The following is a 14,774-nucleotide window of genomic DNA, read 5'->3' as shown; positions in this document are numbered from 1 at the left end:
TAAAAGAAAAACAAAATGAAATTTTCTCCACAGTTTGAATTTGCTCATTCTTTTCTATTCTGATTCAAGTCAGCACAGGCCCGATTATCGGAAGTCACTTCAAGATTATCCTGTGGTGTGGAATCGTAAATGTTAAACCTGCGTAATCACTAACTGTGATGGGGATGATGAACAGCAAAATGTGAATGAAAGTTAGAGCCCAGACCTAAATCTAGTTAAAAATAAGTGATTTTTTTTTCCCTTCTATGTACTGGTTGTACATCATGCTGCTGCTTGTGTTGATAAGGGGCCGGCAAGTGGGGTGTGCTTTCCAAAAAGACAGCTCGAGGGTGGTCTAACGTACGCAACATGTCTCCGACTTGAATTGTGCTATTGATGTCTTCATGCCGCTCGCACCATCCATCCCGCTGTCACTGATATCTCAAGAACAGTGATCTAATTAAAACACTCCTGCAGTTTGTTTTCACTTGACACAAGCAAAGTCTGTGCAAAACAGCTGTGTTTTTTTTTCCCCTCTTTTTTTCAGGCCATGCTTCCACATGTCGGGACTTGTTGCCCCACTGTGTACAGAAGAGATACAAAGTCCAGACTTATCTTTTATTCCCTATTTCTATATGCGCTCTTGGCATCCAATTTAATACATGGTAACTGGGCTTCAGTTAACATTTAAAAATATTGTGGTATTGAATATGTACTTGCATACATTATGTGTAGCACAATCTGATCAAAACATTAGGTACACCTGCAGTGAAAGCCAATCCAAGAGCTTGTGTTATGTCATATCAGCAAAGAAAGATGAGAATTAAAAACACACAAAAAAACTAAATTATTTTAAATTAAAAAGAAAATTATACCTTACAACTTCGCATTTTCAGGGTGTAGGCACAGCTAGCTAGCTCACGACTGCCAGCTATAGTGGCACAAATGGGCCTTGTAATAATAAGTAGCTGGCAATTGCGCTGGATGCGAACGAAGGCACTGCGCCAAAGTGCGACACTGAGAGCTATTTTAGCTTTGGCTAAAAAAATAAAAAATTAAAAACTGAAAAACTGTTTAACGCGATACACCGTCTACAGTTAGCTCAGTTCGAAACACTTAAAATGTAAATAAAAATGTAACGCCAAAAGTACAATAAATCATCACCAAAATTTATGTATGTATCTCTACTTAAAAGGGATACTTCACTTATTTAGCCCATTATAGCAATAAAAAGTTAATATTGTGCCTATAATTAATTTGATACTTTCATTATTTTTCACATACAATTAGTACCTTTAAAAACACATTTTGCAACTTGCTGTCGACTGAAAATGACATCACAAGGCCTCAGGTAACCAATCACAGCTCACCTGTTATCTAGGTTTGGTCATGTGGCATTCATAAGCTGAGCTGTGATTGGTTACCTGAGCCCTTGTGATGTCATTTTCAGTCGACAGCAAGTTGCAAAATGTGTTTTTAATGGTACTAATTGTACATGAAAAATAATGAAAATATAAAATTTATTATAGGCAAAATATTAATGTTTGACTGCCAAAAATGGCTAAATAAGTCAAGTATCCCTTTAACATCCATTAGAAATAGTGGGGAAATTGTTTCAAAGAGGAAGTCAACCCAAAGAATTTCTTTTCACTAATATGTTCTATGCAGCCCCACTAGTCTGAACATGAAATTCTGATTAATATTGTGTTTGTGGAACTACGAGTAAAGCAGCAAAATCCAATTTTTTTTGTATCCATCTCAGGGGGCAGCCATTTTGCCACTTGCTGTTGACTGATGACATCACAGTTGCTCGGGGGTCTGGTAATGACCAATCACCTGTTTTCTGAAGCTGAGCCCTTGATTGGTGGTTACTTGAGCCCTGAGCAACTGTGATGTCATTTTCAGTCGATATTAAGTAATAAAATGGCCGCCCCCTGAGATGGATAAAAACGGATGGATGTTGCTACTTAACTCATATTCCACAAACACAATATAAATCAGAATGCTGTTGTTTTTATATTTAGCCTTTAAGATCATACCCAAAAAGGTTGTCAGCTTCCGTAATGTATTTCAAAACAAATCTGAATTCACTTTACAGGGTCTTTAAAGGCACTTTAGTGTCTGTGGTGGTTTCACACCAGTCACGTTTGATGGTGCACGACACATTATGGAGCCCCACACACCCCCTCAACCTTCCCCTCCCTTTCTCACCAGTAGTAGGCCCTACAAGTGGTTAAAGCTGCTTGCCTTGTTGCAGCCCATTGCAGACGTAGTGCAGAGGGGCGAGGAAGCACCTGCTTCCAAAGAGGAGGAGGAGAAGGAGGAGGAGAGACGGCTCTCATGAGAAGCTCCAGTTGTTGGCACTGACACTTGCGCGCAAGCTTGGATTGCACTGAGAATACGCACAAGTTATTTTCATCATCTTGTTGGGAAATCGGGAGGCGCGAGGCTCTGAAAAAGCAGCAGATGGATCGCGTGGCGGCCAGTGCTCCAGGATGGCCTTTGAACGCACCACTCGCCGCTTCTCATTGAGGAGATTTTATGTAGACAAGTTGGATTAGAAGAGTCCGCGCTCGGATCGAGTGAGGTGCGCGCAACAAGAGGATGCCAGCCAGGCGTGGCCAATGTGAGGAGAATGCGTGGGGAGGATGTATATAATCGAGACTTTTCCTTCTCATTAGCGCACATATCAAAACGGATGACGAGTGGAGCTTCATTCAGCCTGCATGGCTCGGACATTTTCGCCACTTTCCCCTCCGATTGCGCCACTTTAAATGCCTTCGCTTAGTTTGAACCTGACGGCCGTGCACACCATGGCCGAGGTGGGGACTTTGTTCGGAGCGCTCGACTTGGATTTACAAAGTTTTCCGGCGTTTGGGAGCGCGCCGCTGCAGCCGGAGACTCCGCTGGGCTTGAACGAGCGCCTGGGCCAGATCGAAGGGGGCCTCCAGCGGGGGTCGCCCACCGACTTCGGACACCTCAAAGGCATCCTGAGGCGGAGGCAGCTCTACTGCAGGACCGGCTTCCAGCTGGAGATATTCCCTAACGGGACGGTGCACGGGACCAGGCAGGACCACAGCAGGTTTGGTACGTTACAGTTAATCCATCTGAATGGATTGAAAAGGGCGTTTTTGTGCACCTTAGTTTGGGTTAGGCAGCCACTTTGCAGACTTGGCTGTGTAGGGTCGCGGTTCGAAAAGGAAAAAAAAAAAAAAAGAACGTGTTTAATTGACTTTCGGAATGCCACTGAGCAAGGCACCAATTCCATAGATAGATATTCAAAAAGTGCTGTACAAGCATATCAAAAAAATAAAGTGAGAATTTGTGCTTTTAAAAAAAAGACGATGGAAGAGGAATTATATTGATTTCTCTCAATCATTCAAAAACTCGACTGTAGTCTTTTTTTGTGTCATCTGTGTAGGTAAAAAAAAACAAAAAAAAAACAAGGTGATTTTGACAAAACAAAGATGAGAAAGTATTTCTCTGCTTTCAAATATATGGAAATAGAGACACCATTAAAATCTATGTCCAACTACGAAGTGCTGTATAAATGATTTACCATACCATACTTTTCATTGGAAAATGTCTTTAAAATATGTTTATTAAAGTTATGAATAGGGATAGCCAATACCCGGCCTTATTTCAAGGTATCAGTACTCACAATGGATGTTGACACCAGTATCAGCCATCTTGTGGCCATTTTACGATCAACAACTACAAATTAGATATAAGAATAGAAAATTGCCATCAATTTCGTGGAGTTTTAAGGGAAAAAGCTATTTCAGGAAAAATATTTAAAATGATATGATGATAATGCCAGTGTTTTTCTTGAATGACTCAAAAGTACTAGAGGTATCAGTACTTGGTATCGGTGACTATTCAAGAATAGGGATGTAAAAATGTCACTGTTCAATATCACAATATGAAGATCGCGATACGATAATTATCACGATATTGTGGGGTGGTTGACGATATTTTAAAAAGATCACAATATTGTAAAAAAAAAAAAAAAAAAGAAGCTTATAATTTAAAAAAAAACACAATTTGGTGTTTTGTACATAATATATTATGTTTTTTTATGTTATGCCGTTAATGCACACACATTGAATTCCTCCACATATTGACTTGCTTCACAGGCATATTACGTTCCCCTTTCATCCACAATTAGTGTAGATTTTAAACATAGAAGGGCCAAAACATCCCTAATGAAATTAAACTGCAGTAAAAAACTAGCCACGAGAGGGTGCTAGAACTGCACAAATGGAAATCAACCTGACTTCTTTCACAGATGTTGCATTTAAATATCATCAACATGATGAGGACTATATTGTTGCAGTTTTAACATCACAATATCGCGCTTATCCCTATTCAAGAGATGAGTACTCGTACCCTATATTTAAAAAGTAAATATCAAACATCCCTATTTATTTATATTTTCCAAAAATTGACTGCAGTTTAGGAGCTTGCTTCCACACGCAAGTGCAGTCTATATTGTTTGCAGATGAGGCAACACAACCAATTAAAACAATCTCCACCGGTGTCACTCTCGAGCTCTGTACATCCCCAGTGGACAGCTGACCGTGCGTCACAGTCACCTGGCGTGCAAAATCCCCCCCCCCCGCCTAATCCTCTTCGGGCACTGGCCGCAGGTGTCTCCTCTCCTCGCGGGTGCGAACGTGTAACACGCAGACATGCAGGTGCAGGCTGAAGCAGAACTAACTGGTCGGCTTCCAGCGCAGGCGTCCAAAAAAGCAGGACGGTGCGCATAAAAAGGATGGGTGGTCCTCGTGTTTGTCTCTGGCTCGACTTAAGGTTCAGATGCGAGGCCTTTTGTCAGACATGGCTCTGATTAAAAAGGCGCGGTGTCAGTGTTTGGCACCCGGTGAGCTCGGGGGGGAAGATGGGGGCCAGGTGGCCGCACGCTGGCCTCTGCCAGCTGGATCCTCTCTGACTGCAAACCTCTGTGTCGCGCCATCCAGGCTTTTTAATTTGACTGCTTGTTTCCCAACCTTTGAAGTTCACGTACGCTCGCACTGGAACTTCCTGTGAGTCAGCATCGGAGGCGCAACAAGGCTCAGCTTCCTCATAAAAGTCACTGCTAGTTAGGTGGGGGGGGTTTGGATTCGGGGCACCGACCGCTCGCTGGAATTCTTGCCAAACATCTCTCGTGTCACATTTCAACCGGTTGTAAATCGCGCACAGAAAACAAAAATCACTTCATAAAACATTCAACGACATCAAGTACTACAGTCTTGGATGTACACAAGTGCAAAAGGATTCAAATATACCTAAAAATGCAGAGCTCGCTCTTGCATAGCTTTTTTAATATTGCCAACCTCACCACAATATTGTGATAATTATCGTGTTAGTAGTACTAGTAGCACACAGTTGTCAACTGGTGCTCACGATGTACCATGCAGGTGTCAAACTTAAGGCTCGGGGGGCCAGATTCGGCCCCACCACATCACTTTATGTGGCCCGCGAAGGCAGATCATGTTGTGCATGTCGACTTCATCTTTCTTGCTGCAATATCAACATTGCAAAATGTCTTCACTTTTAGTAATATTGATACTATGTTGTATGCAATTTTTTAGGCCCTTTTAAAATAAATGTAGTAAAAGTTGAACAAATACAATTTTTTTTTTTTTACAGGCTTCAGAACTACTTATCAATTTGTTGTGTATACAAGCATGTAGTAATATGAGGCGGTCATACATTTATATGGATTCACAGGCGAAAACATACATAACACAATAGTCAAAAAGTGTCAATATTGATCCGCACTATAAATGCAGTTGTTGTTGTTTTTAAACATTGAAATTGGAGTTAAAACAACCCTTGATGATGGTAGTTGAACACCAGCCAACACTAGGGATATAACGATATCCAAATATTGCGATACGATATTATCACAATATGAAGCTCACGATACGATAATTATCACAATATTAAAAAAAAAAAAAGCACAATATTGTGCTTTTGTACATAACAGGAATACATAAACTACCTTCAATCTCGAATAACACTTTAACACTTAATATTGAGGCACTTAATCACTAATCCAAGCCTACATTGACTTCCTCCACATATTGACTCACTTCAAAGCATTTTACAATCCCCTTCATCTAGCAATGAGTGTATTTTGAACATAGAAGGACCAAAACATACCTAATGAAAATTAAACTGCACTAAAAAACTAGCCACCAGAGGGTGCTATAACTGCACAAATGGAAATCAACCTGGCTTTTTTTTAACAGATGTGTAGCTTTTAAATATCGTGAACATGACAACGACGATATTGTGGCAGTTTTAATATCACGATATCATGATATTGCCGGTACCGTTACATCCCTAGTCAACACTGGTGAGTGTTGATTTAGTGTGTACCGTGTTCCCTTGTTTTCTGCTGGGGTTAGGTACCAAAAAAAAAAATACCCGCAATAAATGAAATAGTTTGCTTAATTTAATGTTTTATATTTATTCTAAATGTTTTAAGGCTCTAAAACCTCTTACCACACAGTATGTACACTTTTCTCAGTGGCATTTACATTTTCTCACATTTCTCTTGTTTAAACATTCTCAATGTTCAAACCTTCACAAATTTTATAAAATAGGTACTAGGGATGTCCCGATCACATTTTTTTGCACCCGAGTCCGAGCCACCTGATTTTGAGGATCTGCCGATACCGAGTCCTGTCCGATTACTCTGCAAAGTATTGAGGGGAAAAAATTGCTCCCAATTTTTTTTTTTTTTTTTTTTTTACAAAACCATCCCAATACTTTTGTCATCAGAAGTGCACAAAATATCAAATAAAAATAAATAAAATGGTTTTGTTTAGCAATATGTTTACCGCTGGGTGATTTTGTTGCTTTGTAGACCCTAAAATAATCACAAAAATAAAAACAAATTGCCAAAAACGAAAACCCCGATCATTTTCTCCCGATACCGATCAGCTGAAAATTACGTGGTCAGGACTTGGTTTCCAATCACGTAATCGGGACATCACTAATAGGTAGTTAAAAAATAAAAAAATAAAAAAATAAATTAAAAATACGCATGCACAATTGCACCTAAAAAAATCTGTGAAACAGCGAGGCCGCGAAAAGTGAACTGCGTGATAGCGAGGGAACACTGTAGTGTTAAAATATTATGCCCTCTAGTGTTGTAAGTTTTTTACACTCAAAACTAGTTGCTTTTATAAACACTAGAAAGGTTATTTTAACAAAATATTTAAACTCTGGTATAGAGGAAACAAACACAAACAAAAAAACAGCATCAATTTAGACTCCCAATTATTTCCCACACACACTGTACAATATTACTATATTTATTTAAAAAAAAAAAAAAAAAAAATGACACCAGATTTTAGTTCCTGTCTCTGTAATTGCATCAAAGACCTCCAGGGTGAGACCAGTAGAAAAAGAACTAAAAACAAAAACAACTTGATCATCAAAATGCATAGACAACTCTTTTCTTTCTTTTTTTGGGGGGTGTGTGTGTGTGTACAGTAGCGTGCTTCCTTACCAGCGTGCATGTTTGATCCCAAGGTATCCTGGAGTTCATCAGTCTGGCAGTGGGTCTGGTCAGCATCAGGGGCGTGGACGCCGGACTCTACCTTGGCATGAACGAGAAAGGAGAGCTCTATGGGTCGGTGAGTCAAAAGCCTCCATTCCTTGCCTGGGGTTGACGCACAATGCTTCAAAACGATACAAGTTAGGGATGGCTGATTATTTGAGATTTTGTCGCTTTAAGGGGACGTTTGTGGCATTAAAAGTTTTGGTTTATGGAAGTGGATGCTCCACCATAGATTCGGCAAAGCTCGTGAAGCCCAAGGTTACATGGGTCACCCGGAAAAGTCTTTTCGAGTGTTTGTAGACGTAATCATCTGGGTTTCAGTGCTTTGTCAAGGCTCGTGGCCTGATAGGAAATTGACCTGAGACAAAACAATTATGTCTCACTCGCTCCTCTTGATGCCTCACGTCTGTGAATGAATCCTCGATAGCAGGGCACAAAGCAACCTGAAGAAAAGACATTCTTCAAACTCGCAGCATTGCAGAAATGTTACTAAAGTCTTGTCAAAGTGAGTCCAGACCGTCAAAGGTGTGTTGTTGGTGAACTTGATGACCTTCCGTTTGCTTATAGCTCTCAAGAATCTCCCCCTCTGTCATGCATACAGAATGTTTTTATCTCAAGAGAGAGGAAAGAGATGAAGAGGGGGGGGAAGTATGTGAGGGTTATGTGTATCAGGTGTCCCAAGGCATTACCTGGGGGCCTCTCGGGGCCCACTCAGCAACCTCCATCCCAGAGCGTTTCCAAACAGAGGCCACCTTTCTACCTTTAAACACGCCCATTGTGTTGAGAGTGCAGATATTGTTACTGCGTGCTTGCTATCAGTCTGCTATCGAGGGGCTATGACCCGCAAGGGGAGAGGGGCAGGTGATGGTGGATGGTGGGGCAGTAATTGGGGGATGACGAGAATCCCAGTTGTACACCTGACCAACATGACCAAGTCAAAAGAGTGGATGGCCCTCTCATAGCAAGACGCCATGGCCCAGTTTGTCAAATGTGACTCCACAGTTCATCAAAGTGAATAGATGAACTGATTTGAATTCTGTTACTAACCAAAAGAGCAGCACCTATCACAGTCCGTCAGATGTTTTTTTAAATTATACTATTGACAAGAGGCTATCATTTTACATAACCATCCTATAATTTTACTGCCACCCTAAAACTGATTAGTAGTTCTATAGCCGTTACAAGATGTCAGCAAAAGCACTGAAGAAAAAAGAAAAAGAAAAAAAAGGGTCATGAACCCATGTTACATAAACAACAGTGTTTAGCAGTTCATTTATTTAACACAAACAAACAACCATCCCATGAGGTTCACCGATAGTATTAGCCTAGCATGGACACAGTTTGAACTGGGAAATATCACTCGACTGTACTGCAAAGTCGTTTGAAGGTATTGGTAAACGTAGGCTAAATGCTAAAAATCTTATACATGAATGGGACTGCTTACTCACCGTAGCACAGTGTTTCTCAATTCCAGTCCTCAGGCCCTCCTAGCCAGTCTGTTTTCCATGTCTCCCAATTGGCAATTGCAGCGCAGGTGAGGATCGTTATCAGGCTTCTCCAGAGCTGACTGATTAGCTGTCATTGGAATCAGCTGCAATTGGAATTGGGAGACATGGAAAACAGGCTGGCTCGAGGGGCCTGAGGACCGGAATTGAGAAACACAGCCATAGCAAGAAATGAAGCCAGCACTTTACGTTGCCACTCGCTAAGCACGCCTAACTTGAATAGATTGATTTCCCCACTGCGTTTTCACGTTATTTTCTGTTGCTACAGCGAAAATGCAGATAAGTGTTTTAGAGAAAAACAAATAGAACTTGTCAGGAATTGTGGTAACCCAAGATGGCTGCCCTCTGGCCGGAGGCATTTTTTTCTCATTCCCAGAATGCCACGGGATGTTGAATTTATTGTTTTTCTAAAAAAAATAATAATAATAATAAAAATTGCACATGCGCAATTTTGGGTATAATACCATATGGAATTATGGGGGGAAAAATGCTGTATGTTTAACGTTTGGCCTACATTTTACCAATACAGGGAGTCCTCGAGTTACGTCGCACGCGACCTACGTTGTTTCGACTTTACGGCGCGCACAATACAATACACAATAATAAATGTCTGAGAATACATTAGATTATAACAGCAGATTATTATTAGGAGCGTCATCATTATTACTTTTACTTTCACTTTTGAGGCGTAGTCAAGGACCACCAACAAAACACCAGATAGCACCAAAGTAGAAATGTTCTTGCTTTGACCAGAGCTGGAAAATAAATAAATAAATAAAAAGCTAAGAGGAGATTTTCAGAGTTTAATGGATGATGTACCGTGTTGCCCCCAAGTAAAGAGGCCCGGGGTCAAAAGTTAGAGGGGTTCTTCCGCCGCAACGAGCCACCAGACCTTGACGAGCTTGCGATGCGCCAAAGTAAGTGTCTAATAGGACCATCCGGTCATGTGTCTTCGAGGTTGTGTTTACACACAACAGCTCAGCTCAGGCTGACAGACCATCAGCTAAACCCTTATTCCTTTTGCAATGACTCAGTCGATGGGGTTCCTTCTTGGGGGGGATTCTCCCTCTGTGCGGGCTGCTTACAGAGCAGAACCAGAAGCAGGCGTTGCACGACTGACTGGTCTTTGGCAGCCGAGGAGCTCGTACCCTCGTGTCTCCCCGTTGCTCAGCCAGCCAGCTCGCTCTCACCTGCTGAACCGGCAGCCATCGCTCACGCTGCGCTTGTCAGGACAGCTTTTAGAGAAGCTTGTGTGTGTGCTGCTAAGCGTTCATGTTGCATTACAGGGAGGGAAATGATCCCGAGGGTCAGCAGGTCTGTGGAGCAAGGGAGGAATGTAAAGTGAAAAGTCATCTCTAATGACTTGCCCTCGTCATAATGAGCACCTACTTAAATGAGTTGCTGTGGGTTCAGTTTGAAGATAAGCATGCTATATGGCAGACATGTGATTAAACATTGTTTCAATCTCCATTCTGAACAGTCCCGGCTGATTTCAATTTAAGTTGGATATTCAGCTCCTGAGCAGCCGTAAGACATTGACATGACTTTCTGGCATTCACAGGCTGTAAATTTATAACCCATCTCTAAATACTATACATAATGTACATATACTACACAAAAACTCAATAAAACAGCACATATCTGTATCACATACATCATTTGGATCAATTCAAAGTCAACACAGTAAACCCCACTTGTGTTCCAGACCACTCCCTGCAATTAAGTGAACCTAACACACTTATCATCTCACAATATACAACAATAATCGCGCTCAAAGATGAACTTTATAAAAGTAATCTATAGCCATCGCTTTCTGTCGACGTTAAAAGCAGGATTACAAAGGATTATCATTGAAACACTTTCGTACCAACGTAGCCGCGCTTGTTGGCCTACTTCCTGGTTTCAATCTTCTTTCAAATTTACACCGTGTGAAAGAGCAATGTGTCGTCACCTCGTGGCCAATAGTGCAATTACACAACCATAATTAACGCAGAAGCAAAGTTTTAACTGAAGAAGGAAAAAAAATGAAATAGAGGGACTGTGAGCCTGGAAACTGCGATATGGGGGTTTACTTTGAAATAGCATGTTAAAGTATAAGAACATTCCTAAAAATACAACATACTCACCAGTGAAGGTGATTTATTAAATGTACTAATTGTGTGTGTAGATCATGACAATTGCTAGTCAAAATTAACTCACTCCAAAGAACCAATCAGAGGATGTCACTGCTTCTAATATGAAATTTTAATTGGTTAAAGAAACACACCCATTATTAATATAATTTAAGTTAGTTTGGGCATGACATGGGGTATACGTTAGACTGCGCGCAACCAATCGAAGGGCCCTCTAGTACTATACTTACGTGCGGCAAATTGTAAATCCATACATACGCAGACAAATGCATTCCAAAATCTGCCTCACTTCTGCAGCTGTGTCATTCAGTGGCTGCATTTGAAGGACGATGAAGTCATAAACCCACGCAAAGGTTGTCCCATTTCATGTTGGAATACAGCCAAAAGAATATATATATATATATATATATATATATATATATATATATATATATATATATATATATTTATTTATTTTTATTTTTTTTATTTTTTTATTTTTTTTAAGGCATTGCAACCGTAACTCATGGCCACTCGCAAAATAGCACTATTAGTCCCCAGAGTACTCAACCTTTAATTGTCCAAAGCTGAGTTAGATGGAAAACCATCAATAGGCCAATTTTATGGTGCAAAAAATTAAGTTAGCAGTACTATATGGCAGCAGTGAACATGAGATGCACCAGTTTGACAGATTGTGAACGATTCTTAAAAAAAGGAGCAAAGTTTTTAAAGCTGTTTAGTGCCACTCCTAGTTGCTAAAACGAAACATAAAATAATGAGAATTACACATTGTGCGTTTCACCAAACCACATAGCTTTGTCAGCTGAAAGTCCGCTAGCTTAATGCTAATGCTAACACACAATGGAAAACACCATAGACAGGCTAATGAAACTACCTAGCGTCAACATAGTTTAGTGCCATTCCTAGTTGCTAAAACGAAACATAAAATAATGAGAATTACACATTGTGTGTTTAACCAAACCACATAGCTTTGTCAGTTCAAAGTCCGCTGGCTTAATGCTAATGCTAACTAACACAATAGAAAACACCATAGACAGGCTAATGAAACTAGCTAGCGTCAACATAGTAGCAAGTATTTGAGCTTTTTTTAATCACAAATATTTAAACAAACGTCCACAGACATATCCCTTTTCCTCTTAAAAATAACAACAACAACAACAACAACAACAACAACAACAACAACAACAACAACAACAACTCATGCTCCTGTAGATTAGTGATTGTGTTGGGACGTCTTTTTCTTGTACACATATTACAGTATTCATGTATTATATAATGCCCTCTGGTGGCCAAGGTGCACACACCAGAAGGAGCTGCATAATGAATGGACAAAATATTTTATTTAAATCTATTTAATTATGTTATCACTGTATGTTTTTATGAAGTATGATACAATAATGTGCAATATGTCTTTAAAAAAAAACACATGTTACAATCATTTGGTTTATGGTGCTAAAACAGATGAATGACAATTCCACTCATTTTAATGGTGAAAGAAGTTTTGAGTATCGAACCATAATGTCGTTTGTCTCTCTTCTCTCTTTCACAGAGGAAGCTGACGGCGGAGTGTGTTTTCAGGGAGCAGTTTGAGGAGAACTGGTACAACACGTACGCGTCCACGCTCTACAAGCACAACGACACGTCGCGCTTCTACTACGTGGCCTTAAACAAAGACGGCTCGCCCAGGGAGGGCAGCAGGACTAAAAAGCATCAGAAACTCACACACTTCTTACCGCGGCCCGTGGAGATAGAGAAAATCCCTCAGGCCTACCGGGACCTCTTCCAGGACAGGTGACCGCAGCTTGCGCGCTGGCGCGGTCCGGCTTCCGAGAAGACGTGGCCACGGGGGGGGGGGGAGTTGTTTGCTCCAAAACTGTTTACCCTCCGCTGAGGTCACCGCCAAGAGCACTGATATAAACATCTTTTTGCGTGTTCCTGGATGTTGCTTCACAGCATCTGCGGACGACCAAACGGGCGAGAGAGAGAAAGAGAGAGGACGCTCCGGTCGGGCCCTATCACCACTTTTCCAATTAGCACTACGCTGGCGCAGAACCAACGGACGGTTTCCTTTTAGCGGGGGCCGCACGCGATGGGGAAGAAAGCACTAGCGCTAACGGAAGAAGAGGCGCGTTCCCACGTGGACTCAGAGAGAGGAAAGGACAGGAAGAAGGATCAAGTGTACAGCACACACATTGCGCGACATTCCCGTGACGTGTTCCGAGTGGTCACGTACCAACGCGAGACGAGAACACTACCGATGTGGTCTTCAGCCCAGAGCACTTACTGAAAAAGCCAAATGGATGATAACATGGGATGTCCCTTGAGCATTTAGTCCATAGTAGTGCTAGTAGCAGGTAGTTAGCAAATAGCATAGTTTTGCCTTGCTAGTAGCATGTCCTACTAGCATGCCAAAATTGTCCTTCTAGTGAGGACAAAGCATGTGAACACATGAACCTCAAGCTGGATGTCAAATAAATGCTCAAAAGGTTTTCACCATTTATTCCATAGTAGTACTAGTAGCATGTAGTTTCCAAATAGTGCAGTTTTGCCTTGCTAGTAGCATGTCCTACTAGCATGTCAATGTCGTCCCTCTAGTGAGGACAAAGCATGCGAACACCTGAACCTCAAGATGGATGTCAAATCAATGCTCAAAAGGTTTTGTCCTCACGAGTAGCACAATTCAGCGCACTAGCAGAACAACTGTGCTGTACTAATAACATTTTTTTTTTCCACCTCTTCCTTAACAGGAAGGATGACTGGCTTAATAGTACACATCTGCACATCTACTATTACTACTAAATGCTAACTAGTACAGTTCATAATCTCACTAGCGGTACTAGTAACGCACAGCTGTCAACTAGTGCACAGTTTTGCCTCACTAGTAACATGTATTTGTCCTGCTAATGAGTGTCTAACCAAATAACTGCTCAAACGGCTTTCCATGAAGCACTCAAATCAAATGTACTAGTACACTCTTTGTCCTCATGAAGACACATCATCGCACTAGTAGGAATGACTGTCTTATATATATTTTTTCTACCACTACTTTCCACTACGGGATGATGTTTCTGCACTCTAGTAGGACGTACTGGTAGGATACACAAGCTACTAGTGAGGCGAACTACTAGCGGGCATTTTAGTGGAATAAATGCTCAAAGGGTTTTTCCATTGGCGTGAACAACAAGCGACGTGTCAGGAACATGATTAATAAAAGGCAAGCAGCTGATGGGTGCATATGGGCGATCCTATTTATGAGATGTACAAATATTTATTTTCCACATATAAAGTATAAATCTAAATCTATATATTTATTTATTGCAAAGACTTTATTTTGTAATGAACTTGAAACGATCTGGACCGTAGATTCTACTGAAATTACACCAATAAAGCATTTTGAGAAACAATGATGATCAATAAGATTTGCAGTTAATGACAATAAAATTGTCCCGCTATGAGACATTTGCTAGTGAGACTATTTGTGCCTGGATCCAAATTTGATGTACCAATTAAAAACATGTAGAATGTATACAAACTTGTCGCTGTGTCTTTCTTTGTACATTGATTCTATCTTTGCGTGATGTA

General features: G+C 40.9%; 2 protein-coding genes across 5 annotated transcripts in view; one reads left to right on the top strand and one right to left on the bottom strand.

Moving 5' to 3' along the window:
• Positions 1 to 10,968, bottom strand: part of zdhhc15b (zDHHC palmitoyltransferase 15b) — a 60,977-nt gene extending 50,009 nt beyond the window's left edge. Inside the window, exons 1-3 of one of the 4 annotated variants that reach the window (XM_077531237.1) lie at positions 10,928 to 10,968; positions 9,880 to 10,376; positions 7,505 to 7,591 (exon numbers count right to left, since the gene is read on the bottom strand). In XM_077531237.1, the coding sequence (XP_077387363.1) occupies positions 7,505 to 7,514 (10 nt within the window). In that variant the 5' untranslated portion in view covers positions 7,515 to 7,591; positions 9,880 to 10,376; positions 10,928 to 10,968. Of the gene's footprint in view, positions 1 to 7,504; positions 7,596 to 9,003; positions 9,077 to 9,879; positions 10,377 to 10,449; positions 10,884 to 10,927 lie in introns of those variants that run through there. The other 3 variants (XM_077531239.1, XM_077531238.1, XM_077531240.1) reach the window with 3 other exon arrangements.
• On the top strand, positions 2,302 to 14,677 carry fgf16 (fibroblast growth factor 16). The gene is made up of 3 exons (XM_077531242.1): positions 2,302 to 3,066; positions 7,528 to 7,631; positions 12,742 to 14,677. Exons 1-3 carry the CDS (start codon positions 2,754 to 2,756, stop codon positions 12,985 to 12,987), a joined length of 663 nt encoding a protein of 220 aa, XP_077387368.1. The 5' UTR covers positions 2,302 to 2,753; the 3' UTR covers positions 12,988 to 14,677.
• Positions 14,678 to 14,774: the final 97 nt, after the last annotated feature.

This window comes from Festucalex cinctus, chromosome 9, assembly GCF_051991245.1.
Source record: "Festucalex cinctus isolate MCC-2025b chromosome 9, RoL_Fcin_1.0, whole genome shotgun sequence".
Taxonomy (NCBI): Eukaryota; Metazoa; Chordata; class Actinopteri; order Syngnathiformes; family Syngnathidae; genus Festucalex; species Festucalex cinctus.
Note: the sequence above shows the minus strand (reverse complement) of the source record. Positions and strands in the feature narration are given on the sequence as shown.